General features: G+C 54.2%; 4 protein-coding genes across 4 annotated transcripts; 2 read left to right on the plus strand and 2 right to left on the minus strand.

Moving 5' to 3' along the window:
• Positions 1-133: 133 nt before the first annotated feature.
• Positions 134-930, minus strand: GMORB2_0962 (ORMDL family; the record flags this gene model as incomplete). Its single annotated transcript, XM_035462946.1, has 3 exons — positions 134-187; positions 298-656; positions 786-930. 3 exons carry the CDS (start codon positions 928-930, stop codon positions 134-136), a joined length of 558 nt encoding a protein of 185 aa, XP_035324370.1.
• A 3,733-nt stretch (positions 931-4,663) lies between these two features.
• Positions 4,664-6,490, plus strand: GMORB2_0963 (protein AIR1/2; the record flags this gene model as incomplete). Its single annotated transcript, XM_035462947.1, has 2 exons — positions 4,664-5,051; positions 5,124-6,490. 2 exons carry the CDS (start codon positions 4,664-4,666, stop codon positions 6,488-6,490), a joined length of 1,755 nt encoding a protein of 584 aa, XP_035324371.1.
• Positions 6,491-8,347: 1,857 nt separating this feature from the next.
• On the plus strand, positions 8,348-10,456 carry GMORB2_0964 (uncharacterized protein; the record flags this gene model as incomplete). The annotated part of the gene is made up of 1 exon (XM_035462948.1): positions 8,348-10,456. One exon carries the CDS (start codon positions 8,348-8,350, stop codon positions 10,454-10,456), a length of 2,109 nt encoding a protein of 702 aa, XP_035324372.1.
• A 232-nt stretch (positions 10,457-10,688) lies between these two features.
• GMORB2_0965 (Inosine-uridine nucleoside N-ribohydrolase) lies at positions 10,689-12,191 on the minus strand (the record flags this gene model as incomplete). Its single annotated transcript, XM_035462949.1, has 5 exons — positions 10,689-10,879; positions 10,971-11,156; positions 11,238-11,301; positions 11,415-11,756; positions 11,853-12,191. The coding sequence occupies 5 exons, from the start codon at positions 12,189-12,191 to the stop codon at positions 10,689-10,691; spliced, it is 1,122 nt and encodes a 373-aa protein (XP_035324373.1).
• Between the last annotated feature and the right edge of the window lie 846 nt (positions 12,192-13,037).

A 13,037-nucleotide genomic window follows, 5' to 3' on the forward strand; every position in this document is an offset into this window, starting at 1 on the left:
ACACCCAGGGATGCTATTTTTTTTTCTTTTTTTTCTGAACTTTTTTTGTTGCTGTACTGATTCTGCATGCTCTCCCCATTCTTGAGACTCTGTTCCTGTTTGAACACCGCAGTTCTCTTGCTGTCAATCTTTTCTATTCGTCTTCCTCCGGAATACCTGAGAACAGCCCGAAGCGCATACGATGAGACTGTTCGACACAAGTTGGTTAGTTGCGGCCGGAGATGAGAGTGAGGGAAATGCCAGAAGGGTGTGTAGTGTACAGAGATGTGTAATAGGAGAAAAAAAAATCATACGTACGAAGGGCAATTTCGGGATGACAACGGCGAGTACGGCGAGGAAGTTGATGGAAAAGTAAGTCAGGTCGTAATGAGTGTAGTGAGTGCTGAGGAGAAAGAGCACAATAGGTACACTGAGGAGAAACTTCTTGGTCGGGGTGTACTGGGCGCCATTGTCGATCTGTTCCCACATATTGAGGTTGTCGAAGGCGCCGCTATTGAATTCAAACGGCACGCCGCGGACGTAGTGGAACATGATGTACGAGCCAAACATGTAGGTGATGTTGGTCAGGGTCCACGACGTCTCCTGCGATACACCTGGGATGACGTTGAAAAAGATCTTGAGGCAGACAATCAGGACGATGTGGACGCCCCAGGCTCCTAATAAAATCGTAAAATATTAGCCATTGATGTTTATTATTACTCGTCTAGACCCCACGGAAGAAGGCTGTCTCTCCATCTCGGGGATGGAGCGAGAAAGAAAGAAAAAAGGGGGGGGGGGGAGCTTACCTTTGGCACTGGTCCAATTGGCATTGAGGTTGGGCAGAGCAGCCTGATCGCTGATCTGCTCTAGAGTCTCGGGAGGCTCATGGTAGACCTGGAGGATACTGCTAGACCTCCTCCGGCGACCTCCGTTCTTATCGTTGTCGGGCATGTCGAGATGCTGCTTCGAGGTGTTGCCGCTACCGCTACCGTTGTCACTGCGTGGAGGACCACTACCCGCGTCAAAGGTGACGGTTCGCGGGAGGAGAATTGGGGAAGGCACCTTGGCGGTATTACCGGGTGACACGACCCCGGCTTCAAGGATGAGGAGCGAGAAGGGAAGATGGGAGCTGAGAGTTGATGCGGGCTCGAGTCAGAATGATCGGCTGACCTAGGCTATATTCGTGGTGATGTAATAATAGACGGTCGGAGCGGCGTAGTAACTGTAGAGAGGGGGTGAGTGGGAAGGTGGTAGGAAGAAAAGCCGTTTGTCAGATAGCGGCTCTCGGAATTGTTGATAATGGCACCCGAGACTGGATGATCAGGCGGTGTGGTGGTGAAGGACTCGTAGAAGGTTCCTGCCCCCTGATGATGTCAAGGAGGAGAATATGTGGGAGGGAGGGAAAAGGTGTGAATGTAGAGGGCCCTAATGCTGAATGAAGTAACGGGGGCTGTATTGGAAAAAAAAAAGACAGGCAGAATGGAGACGGTCGGAAACGAACGGTCGGGGGCGTGCGTCGTGGACAGACACAAAGCCTGGATGGGAAGATGGGGTGATGGTTTGTAGCGATGAAGCGAAAGGAGGGGACAGAGAGGTAGGAGGAGAAGTTTGTGATGATGACAATCAAGAGACAAAGCCACAGGAAAAGCGGCAGAGCCGATAGCGCGGCAGCAGGCCCGTTACGTATGTACCTACAGGCTACAGGCAGGCTACGAGTAACATTGAACACTGGGTGGTGCTGCTGCTACTGCTGAGTGCTCTCGACTCGATTGCTAAGCTGCACTGCAGGACACTGCAAGTCAGAGAGAGAGATTAACGGAGCGCGAGAGCCTCAGGACCCTTCGGCCCAAGTTATTGCGTCGGTACCACACCATGGCAGCATACACCAAATTACGCTGTCAAGGCATCCCACCAGGTACCCCAACCACTATCAGGGGACCAATCGTACCTGGCTGGCCAAGCCCGTACCTACATGTACAGGCTACACCGTACCCAACTTGTCAACCTAAGTGCCAGCCATCCGCCTGTCGGCTTCAGCGCTCATAGGGGACCACCATGAGGGACGACCATAGGGGACTACCACCGCCTGTAATAGTGGATCCTTTATTGGCGGGGGGAGGGGGTCTCTGTGACACCCGCCTGGCTCCGGCCGAGCAGTCCCCCTCTCTCGTACGAGTTCGCAGGGTCACCACAATCTCTCATTGCTCATGGCTCATTCCACATTGCACATCGCACATTGTGCATTGCTCACTGCTCATTTCCAGATATCAACATGTATTACAGCATATAGACAACCGAGAACAGCTCGTTCCCATCAGGTGCTTCTCCGATTACCCATCGTACTATCACTTCTGGTGGTAATACTAGTGATACTGTCACTTCAGCTGGAGACGTACTCGTACTCGTACGGTCGGACTTTTGGTTGCACTGCCTCGAAAGACTCCAGTCCGAAAGAGTCACCACAGGTCACCCGCGGGGCGGCCACGTATCCGTCCACTCCCTCGTAATTTGCTTATATTGATTGCTTTTTCATGTGGACCACTGGCTTGGACTGACATACACATCCGGCCAAGGAAAAGAACGCTATTAATAGGCCCATGATCCATGCGTATTGTGGTCGAGACTCAAAACCTTTTGTCTCTTGTTCCTTCCTTCTTTCCTTTCAACTAATCTCTCCTCTTGTGCGCGTAATGTGTGTCGCCGCTAACCACAGGAGGCGCTCCCACTTACTCATCACGTGCGTACCTGTCATATACTGTTGACCTGTGACTGTGTAGCCCAACCGTCATGTAACGTATGTACGAATACGTCTGGGACGTCATTTGCGGTGGGCTGCAACTGGGATGCATTATATGAAATCCTCCTGGAACATTGCCGGTGGTAATGTCCTGCACATTGAGGGGCATACGAGTAAGTTGGCATGTGATGCTGTTGCGGTTGGGTCCTGGGGGGGGGGGGGCAAGGGGGGCCCCCCCGACGTGCGGTTCGACGAACTTGTCTACCTCCTCTGCTGGAAAATCAACTCTTCTTGATCTATCTTCTGTTTCTGGATCATGAAATCATCATTCTTGGGCCTCTAGAGCCCAATGGCTCAGTCGTATATTTTTATGATAAGTGATCGACAAACAGCTAGACCGGCTCCTCCATCCCGTTCCCGGAAACGGATATATGTTGGTAGGATGTGCAATCGAGAAGATGCGTCCGTAAACCCCCCGAGTATTCTATTACGATGGGTTTACAATGATTAACAAACAGTCCGCTGTCCGTATACAGATCCAAGGGTGTATGCTCCGACACACCCTTACTCCCCTATCCACGTCGGTCACGCACGTACAAGGGCGGGCTACTTTGATCGTCGTAGAGAAGTTGACTCTGGTCTTGGTTGATATAGCAAGCGGGCCGCCATTCCAGCCATCTATGGTAGTGAGCCTGTATGCATGTATGTGACTCCGGTCTCAAGGGTTTGAATCCCAGCTTCCCAACTTGTGGGAGGTTGTTCCTGAGCCCGAAGCTGATCCATAAAAGCTTTGAGGATATCGATTGCGGTCAGCTTAGATAGTCTACCTAGACTTCGCCAACTGCCTCTCGATGCCCATCTGTATACCTGAATATAATAAGAGCATGCCGGCGATCCCATCTCTCATCGTGCCAGATATCTGGCAGGAGTTAATTTTCGATAATCTATCAAGGCTAGCCCCATGCAAATCCCATCGCAGCTAGGGAACTTTTTGGGCTAACTTGTCTGTGATATGTAGAGTTTTATCAGTCTCAGCAGGCAATTCTTCACCAAAGACCAGGGCTCCAATGATCCAGCCGGAATACTCTGCGCAGAAGCAGTCTGGGCTTTTGCTAGAAAGAGAGGACTCGGAAAGTAGTATACGACGAGGATGGGAGCCGAAATAGAGGACTGCCTGTCCCCAACTGTCAATAGTGTTACTGCTCGACTATATAAGTTGATATTGTCGAGGGTCTTGGGTCCGCGATTCCGTTCAAGGATACGATCCGTGGCATTCTCACTTCGTGAAAGGAAAGAGAAAGACGAGTCAGACCGTCATGGTTACTAGATCAAGATAAAGAAAGTTGACGTTGGTGACGTCGAAGAGGCGAGATAATGGCTAATTATCGGGGCAACTACCGGCTACAGCTCATCGTGTTCTCGGATGTTGATTGGCCTGTTCTCTTCCATGGTTTTATTTTATCATGTTTTCTTAAAGAGAAAATTCTCGATTTTCTACGCTTCGAGAGCCATCGCTCAACCACTTGTTGCATCGCGGTCTAATTTTTAGGGCGTATCCTGGAAATCCATTGTCTGTCTTCTCGGCCCTATATATTCTTCTCATTTCAATCTGTTACTGTTATCTCGTTTACCTGGTGGAGCTTCGAGTAAAACCAAGGACCCTTCAAACGCAGTCTGCAGACTGGCTGTCTGTATTTTTTTATTTTTTTTGCGCCCCTTTACACCAATCTGTCCTTCTCTTCCACAAGGCATCGCAAGACTTGGAAAAAAAACGCGGTATAATCGTCTGCTGGTACACAAGTGCTGGCAGAGCATCAGACAGAAATACCCGGGATCCCACGGGGAACAAAAAAAAAAGGTGCTGCATATTCTGATTGGGACCGCGCAAAGGGAACGAACGAATGCGGTAGCTGCGTATGTACCACGACAGCTTACAAACATTTCACCATGGCTTCACAAGATGAACCCCTCGGGGATGTCATCAACCTCTCTTCCAGCGATGACGACACACCATCTCATAAGCACTCACTGCAGGAATCGGATAGTTCCGAGTCTACGGATAGCTCTTCTCGTCGACGGAAACGCATTAGGACCGCGTCTGCGCCGGGTGCGCATTCCGCCATCATGGGCACCCCTGATACGGGCGCCGAGGAGGGCGAGATTGAGGACGACTCAACCATGGCTCACAGCGGCATCAGCCCGCCTGCTGGCGAACAAGCATTTGGAAAGTCAGCTGCCGCGTCGTGCGTCTTCATGCCTAAAGATCCGCTCGTGTTCGAGGCCTCGATAGACGGTACCTCGGTCGACTTCAACCTGCCTGTTTTCTCGCAGAAGCGTGAGGGCCATTGGGAGGAGAGATTTCATCAGTGGGCAAAAGCCTTTTGCGTTGCTAACGCGGCACGCGCAGCTTCCATCACAGCGTCGGTTGTGGCCGGGGGCTACAACTTCTACCTGGACCAGAGCTCTGGCATCAGAACCAAGAAGAAGAAGAGTGCCAAACAGTCTGTCGACGCAATGATGAACGATGGGCGCCTTAAAACCATTGTTGACGAGAATACTCGTGCGACAGACCCGACGCCAGCTGCCGCCTCGGCTACGGCGCCACAGAGCGATGATGACGAATACGAGCCAAAGATGGACACCGTCGTTTCGGAGACATCGTCACAACACGGCAGTGGCGATGCAGGAAATAATGGTGAGGCACCTTCGCAGCTTCCCGTACTGTCGGAGGGCGAGGTGGCGCAGTTGCGCAGGTACTTTCCCTCCGCCAAAGATCCAACCAACATGTGCTTGCTGTGTGGCGGCGTCGGGCACACGTCAGCCAACTGTTCCAAGGCATCTTGCAAATTCTGTGACAGCCCCAAACACTGGTCATATGCTTGTCCCACGCGTGTAAGGTGTGGAAATTGTCGGCAGCTAGGCCACACCTCATCCGTCTGTACGGAGCGGCTCGCCCTGACGAAAGATGAGGGACTGGCCTGCTGCTTCTGTGGCTCGCCAGGCCACCTAGAGGACGACTGTACGGAGATATGGCGCTCATTTGTGCCTACGGAAGATGCAGTGAGGACGGTTACCTATATTGCTCCGTCATGCTCAGTGTGCGGCAGCGGGAGTCACTATGAGGCCGACTGTGACGACCGTCGAGGTGTGCCTGCAAATCCGACTTGGTCTCTGAAAAACCACGACCGCTATGTGGACCAAGACTGTGAAGACCTAGCGATTGAGGGAGCAGTTGCGAAGTCCTCTAGCGCAAAGACTTCGAGAGCACCGGCAGTCAGGGTTCGCGGGCACGCAGCGAGAACCGACAACATTATCCGCTATTCGGAGAGTGACGACTCGGATGTCGAATTCCTCGGTAAAAAACCTGTTCAGAAGGCAGCGCCGCGGGCCGGAGGTATACGTTTGGGTCAGCTGCGTATGGCCAGTAACATAGAGATGCCCTCCGGCACCATGAATGACCAGCCTCAGGCACCTCTTTCTGGCCAACCCCCTGTGCCCCCTGGTCTGCCTCCGCGACTGGACTCGGGTAGACGTCGTCCACCAACTGGTCCGGCGCGAGGACCCCGTGGTGACCCTACGAGCCTCCCATCCAAGCCCCCTCCCGCTGCATGGGGCCAGCGCAACGCGGCCCCGCCCTCAGGGGGACAGTCGGCTCGCGGCCCTTCCTCGAGAGGAGGGCAGCGTGGAGAGCGTGGTGGTGGTGGCGGCGGCGGCGGGTTTCGAGGCCGTGGTCGGGGTGGTGGCAGGGGCAGAGGAAGGGGAGGATGGCAATGATTGGCCAAAAGGTGCTCATGCTGTATCTGTCTGCAAGATGCTGGGCATGCTGTGGTGTGTACTTATCATTGTTAAACCTTTGCAACTACCTGCTGTGGCGATCTTGCTTCTTGTGCATTTTATCGTCGACGGCGCAGCATTGTATTATATACTATCATATATGTGCAAATACCCAACACCTCTTTTGTTCTACGAAGCAAGATGTACTACACTGTTTATCAGCATACCTGGTAAGCATGAACAACTTTGGCATCTACGTTATAATCAAGCATAAGCGGGCGAAGGAGCGGTCCGTGTATTTGCATGTCTGCCGATGGAGGGAGGATATGCACATGCACGAAGGCGGGGGAGTTTCGCGTCCATGTGGTGAAAAGTGCGCAGACGGTCCGGGCACCATCAACATACATGTATCCCATTGGAGTAGAAACAAAGAAAAAAGAAAAGAAGGGGGGAGTCGATGTCTTCATAACATCAACCAAGTATGCCCTGAATGGTTGGTTGCCCGATCAATCAAAGCTAACACTGTCGCGTACTTGTGGGATTGTGACGGCTTCGACTGGCTCTACGTCGATGTTGCTGCAAGTGATACTATTATGGCATTATAGATAGAAGGTTGATCATACATTGGTTCGTCTCTTGGCTATCGAAAACGTTTCCAGTATGCTGATCTGAGAACGAACAAATTTGTCTGTCAAGTGTCAAGTGGCAATTGTGCTGGGCATGTGTTTCGAAACATTCGCCAGGCCACACGCGCAAGATGTCGATAACCGTAGTCATGTACAACGATTTGTTTATCGAAGCCCCCACGTACTCGAGAGGAAACAAACAAATACCAGGATCGATAAATCGACCTATTTTTCCATCAATATTACGTTCCGAACATATTGTTCGGCAGTGGTATCACTAACTAGTAACTACCTGTCGCAGCGACAGTCGCGCGCCACGGTCACGATACGCGGGAAAAGCGCGACAACCCCGTGGCGTGGCGCGTTGTGACAAGACGTGGCTGTGGCTGGTGAAGACGTGTGATTGGCTTGGGATTTTGAATATCTAGGCGGGGTAGCATCACGCTCCTCGCTCGAGTCCTGCCCCCCCCCCTTCTTCTTCAGACTTCCGTCTCCACAATCGTATCCAGGACCCAAGGCTGACCGCATGGCCATAGCCAGTCGTTTCACGGCTATATGCAGGTCGTGCATGAGTTTTAGAGAGACATAAGTTGGAAGCCATGCCACTGGCCTTTGGTGCTGCGACCGTCGAGACGGGCAGTTGGCGCCTCGCAGCATGCAGCTAGCTAGTCGACGAGCCACAACCAGAGCCGACGACGCGAACACGTTCTGTAAGCTGTAGCATGCAGCACTGAAAGAGGATGATGAGGCCCTTCTAACCAACCGATTTACGCCCCCCTGTGGAGGTAGTCGGACCTTTGAAAGCCATGGCTGGGGAAGGTGTTTCCCGCTAATGCAGAGTGAAAGGAAGAAAAACATGGGACCAGTGATAGACAGGAGAGGAAGAGAAACTTAGAGAGGGAAAGGGAGATTGAGAGATTGAGAGAGTGAGAGAGAGATGAACCCCGTTCCGTTTATATATATATATATGAGAACCTACCGACTTGCTAATGTACTGCGACCTGAAATGGTTGACATCTCAAGGACCTCCGTTGACGATCTGACCTATCATCATCCTCTTCAGCATCATTGCATTGTTCTTCTCTCTATTATAGTGTGGCCTCGCAGAAGAGATCACCATACCCTGCCTCTAAATAGGAGACTATATTCTCTCTCTTGTTCTGCCTGGAGCCTAGAACACTGAAGCTTGAGGAAGGAAGGTAGATTTGTGAAATCAGGCAATGAGGAAGTCATGGCGTCCACCACAGAGCAGCAATTCACAGCCCTCATGAGAAGCGCCCGCTTCAAGGACCACCTCTTCCCTCACCTGTCGACGTCGGACCTGTGCGCCATGCGGTCCGTCTCGTCAGCCTTCTGCAACCTCGTCACCAAGGACCTCTTCACACGCATCCATGTCTCGTTCTCAGCCACCACCTTCACTAAGCAGCCGCGGCTAGACGCCCTGTCGCGCGTCGGCCACCACGTCGAACATTTGACCTTTCACCTTCCGCACACCGAGGCCACGTTCCTGCCGCCGCTGATCCACCCGGAGTCTGGAAAGGAGATATCCTTCTTGTACAGCCCGCACACAAGCATGGGGTCGGTGCTCACCAGGCGCAAGTACGCCAATCCGGAGCTGGGCGACATCCTCACGCAGCAGTACCCGCCGATGTTCCATGCCGCCACCAATGTGCCCAGCTTCATCGCCGCCTTCAAGTGTCTCCCCAACCTCCGGCACGTCACCGTCCGCTGCCCCGGCCAGCATCCCAGCGAGAGGTACCGCCGGGACAGCGTCGACTACGCCCTCATCAGCCTGCGTATCGCCATGGAGCGCGCACCCCTCGAGAAGCTCGTCAAGCTGTCCCTCTCCGACATCCACCCGGCTGCCTTCCTCTACCTGCGCCATGTTGCAGGGTTCGGCTGCGTGCCGTCGGCTGCCCGCCGCTGGAGGCAGATCCGCAAGCTGCACGTCTCGGTCGAGGCGTGGGACTTCCAGGGCCCCTCCCCGGGACCGGACCACCTCAAGGTCATGGATGAGTACATCCGCAACCTGTCCCCGCACCTGGAGAAGCTGAGCTTCACCTGGCTCTCGCGCAAGGGGCCCTGCCCGCTCTCGCTGGCCGCTGATCCCATGTTCGCGCCATCCCAGGCGTCCCGCAAGCTCTTCCACGAGGTCACGTCGCCCATGTCCCCGCTGCCCAGCACGCCGCCGCGCGCGCCGATGAATTTCCCCAAGCTTCGGTACCTGCAGCTGCGCAACGTCTCGATGAACGCCCCGCAGCTGAAGGACGTCATAGCCTCGCACAAAGATACGGTCAAGGAATTTGACCTCGAGAGCGTGGCCCTCGCCAACACCCGCGACTGGGACGAGGCCCTGTCCCCGCTGGACAGGGACGAGGCCTGGTGGAGGAGCAGCCTCACTGCATCGTCCGAGTACAGCCTCGTCACCAACGACAGCGACGACGACATCTACACCCCCAGCGCTGCCGTCGAGGCTGCCAGTCGAGAACTACTCGACGTAGAGCTGGCTGGCGCGTCTGTCATTCTAGACGATCTCAGGGCGGCAGAGGACGGCGATGAGGATCTGTCGACTGTCGCCAAGAATGAGAAAACCATGAGTTTCACCACAAACCTCAAGAGGAGGAGGGTCCGTCGTCGCCGCAGAAGACACCACAGCGGAGACCAAGACGAGCAGGACGCCAGCAGTCGACGCTTCTGCGACGACCCGAGACCGATGACACCTTCCCCGCTGCGCACCAAGAAGAGCCCTCACAAGGCCTCGTCCTCCTCACCGATCAGGTCAGACCCCCGACCGACGACGCCGCCTTCCCCCCTCCAGTGCGCCGTCTCAGCCCCCATGCTCAACCCGGAGCCGCACCCGGTCCTCCTCCAGCCGACAGTCTACGACGCGTCCACGCGGCACCGCGCCGCCCCACCACATGAGGATATCTCGGCCGTCCAGCGCAACATTGAGCAGGAGGAGGCTCACCGGCGTCTAGCCGAGGATACCGACGCCCGTGTATCCGCGCTGCGCAAGGCCAAGGCCGCAGTTCTCAACAAGCTCAGCCGCGAGTATGGAGGCACCGGCAACACGAGCTGCGGAAGCAGCACCAGGAGCAGCGGCAGAAGCGGCAGCACCCGCCACGGAAGTAGGAGGGGTCATCAAGGTGGCGGCGGCGGCGGCGGACAGAGTGTCGCCAGCAACAGTGGGTTCGCCGGCCGAACGGCTGATGCGGTGGCGGCATGCCGGCTCATGGCTAGCAGGGACTTTGGCCGGTGTGCCGGCATAGACGTGGTGGAGGATAGGAGGACGCTGGAGAGCCGGAGCGTTCTTGTACCGCTCATGTTCAGCCGAGCTTAGCAAGTGCTGAGACTCGGGTGATTGTACGATTTCAAGATGATTTTCTTGTGCTGATGGAAGCGTTTTTTTTCTCTATGACCCATGTAATGAGGCCTTTGCGCGTTTACGATGCCATGACAGTCCTTCTTTTCTTCACCTTCCTTTATTTTCTTTACTTCAACTAGCCATGATTAACTATGAAAACTGGATGTATATATACATTTCCACACACAAGTTTCCGGCTCAACATCCTTTACTTGCACAGGGTAGCGCATCGTGGGCACTTCAGGGCACTCTCCAGGGATGACAGGAAAGCGGTCTGGTTGATCTGGTAGACGTAGTCTACGTATCGGAGTTTCTGGGCTTTCGGCGCAAAGAGCTCCTGGTAGACCATGATGTTGCCGTAGAACGGACTTGACCAGGCTGTGTCGACGCTGACGAGAACTGGAAAAGAAGAGCACGCGTTAGAATAGCCCCGACCGAGTGGTGTTGTTTGTTGTTACTGTTATTGCGTGCGTGAGTGTCGTGCACTTACAAGATGTCTGGTTCGTCACATGCTCGGGATACAAGCTCGCAAAGATGGTGAGCTCATCCCAGTATGGGAGTGTGACGTCGTAGTACTTGTAGAAGAGCTCTGTGTAGACGTTCTTGTGGTCATTGTAGAGATTGTCGATGAAGTCCCTCTCCGGGAAGACTTGGTTGGCACCATTTCCAACGAGAGCTGTTTGACATGTTTTGTGAGCAACCCATCTTGTCTACGGGGAGAGGCCGGATAGCTGTGTAGTGTGGATGGATGACTTACTTATGTTGGGAAACTTGGAAGTGAGAGCAATCTGGGCGGCCTCGGGATCAATCTTTAAGTTGAGCTACAGAGATGGCAAGGGTCAGCAGGTGGAGATTGAAACACACGAGAACGTGAACTAGGAAGCAGAGACAGGATTGGGGGGGGAAGCTGTGAAAGTGAAGGTGGTCGACTAACGTCAGAATTGATGTCTGCCAGGAGAAGCGACCCGCTCGTGTGCAGAAGCCAGACGTCGACGTAACCGCCCATGACCACGAGACCCTTTGTCAACGAGGCGAATTCGGGGTCCAAGCGTGCGGCGAGGGCAACGTTGGTCAGCGCGCCGCCGCTGTAGATCAGGACCTCGCCAGGGTACTTGCGGACCTGCTCGACCATCCAGGCGGCCGCGTGCTCGCCGGCGAGGGTGTTGTTGGGGTAGCCCTCGACGAAGGCCTCGCGCACGACACGCGAAGGGTCGCCGGATGTCGGGTCACTGCCTGCCGCTTCGGCAGTGGCATTTTCCCTTGCGAATACACCATGCTAAGAGTTTGAGGAAGTCCTCTGTCAGCTACCGCAACGGCTCTTCCCTCCTTCATGCGGTGGCGCCGGGGAGGGATTATATCCGTCGTTACCTACCCAAGGAAGCGGTCCCTGAAGGTCCTCCCAGAGTTGAAATGTCTCTGCCGTGTTGAGGAGAGGCAAGTCGGCGCCTTTGTGGACCGGGATGCAGGATAGGTTCCCAGCCTCTAGCAGGGCGAGGGCATGGAGACTGGCCTGTCGAGACCAGGTGTTGGCCGTGTCACCGACGAGTCCGAGGACGTCCCAACCTGCGTCGATGGCGAGGAGGAAGGTGATGTAGGCGGTCGCACCCCAGTCGTTGTCGATGATGATCTTGGGAGCACCAGCCGTAGCGGCAGCTCCAAAGACGGTGACGATGGAGGTGGTGAGGAGGAGAAGCTCCCGCTGCCAATGCATCTTGTATAGATTGTATATATAGAAGCTAGCCCTTCCCTCTTTGCAAGAAGCGCACTGAACCTCTCCGGACGAGAATGCCTTCGAGAGAATTGATGCTCGGTGAGGGGAGGGAAGGCCTCTCTTATTGTATTTCACGAGGTCGTCAGATATGGGAGAAGGGAAAGAGGGAAACAAGAAGAAACAGGATACGGCCAAGCCAATTGAGCTATTTACTTGTACTTGACTATCTGCGGAGTATGATAAACATTGTACTCTCGTACATGGCAAAATGACCCGTTGAAGCCCCGGGGACGGAGTACTCCGATTCATCAAAGAGGCAGGGTATAGAAGGAAACAAACGGCAAGAAGGTTGCAGTAGTGCAAGTACGGAGTAAACATGAACATGGATCGAGGTCGGGACCGGTTAATGGCGAGTGATGGCAGCACGATAACGCAATTATTAATGGGCCGCGTAATGTTTGTAGCCATCTGCTAGTGCGCCCCTCTCCTCACGATAGCCAATGCCGGGATGGGGAGATAGTCCGAGAGAGAGAGAGGAAGAGAGAGAGAAGAAGAGGGAGAGAGAGGGAGAGGGAGAGGAAAAGAGGGAGAGAGGGAGGGAGAGAGAGAAGAGAGAGAGTGTGTGTGTGTGTGTGAGCCCACCACTATCATCTACTTGCGGGTGGTCCTGCGGGTGGTCCTGCGGGTGGGTGGGTGTAAGACGGATTAGATGTGGCTGCAAGGAAAGATAGCATAATTCCTCGTGGGCACGGAATTGATCGACTACAACCAGGTCGGGATGGATAGAATCGAACCTTCTTCTTCCTATGGATCAATTGGATCCCCAGCAATTCTCCACCAGGTAAT

This window comes from Geosmithia morbida, assembly GCF_012550715.1.
Source record: "Geosmithia morbida isolate 1262 chromosome Unknown scaffold_1, whole genome shotgun sequence".
NCBI lineage: Eukaryota > Fungi > Ascomycota > Sordariomycetes > Hypocreales > Bionectriaceae > Geosmithia > Geosmithia morbida.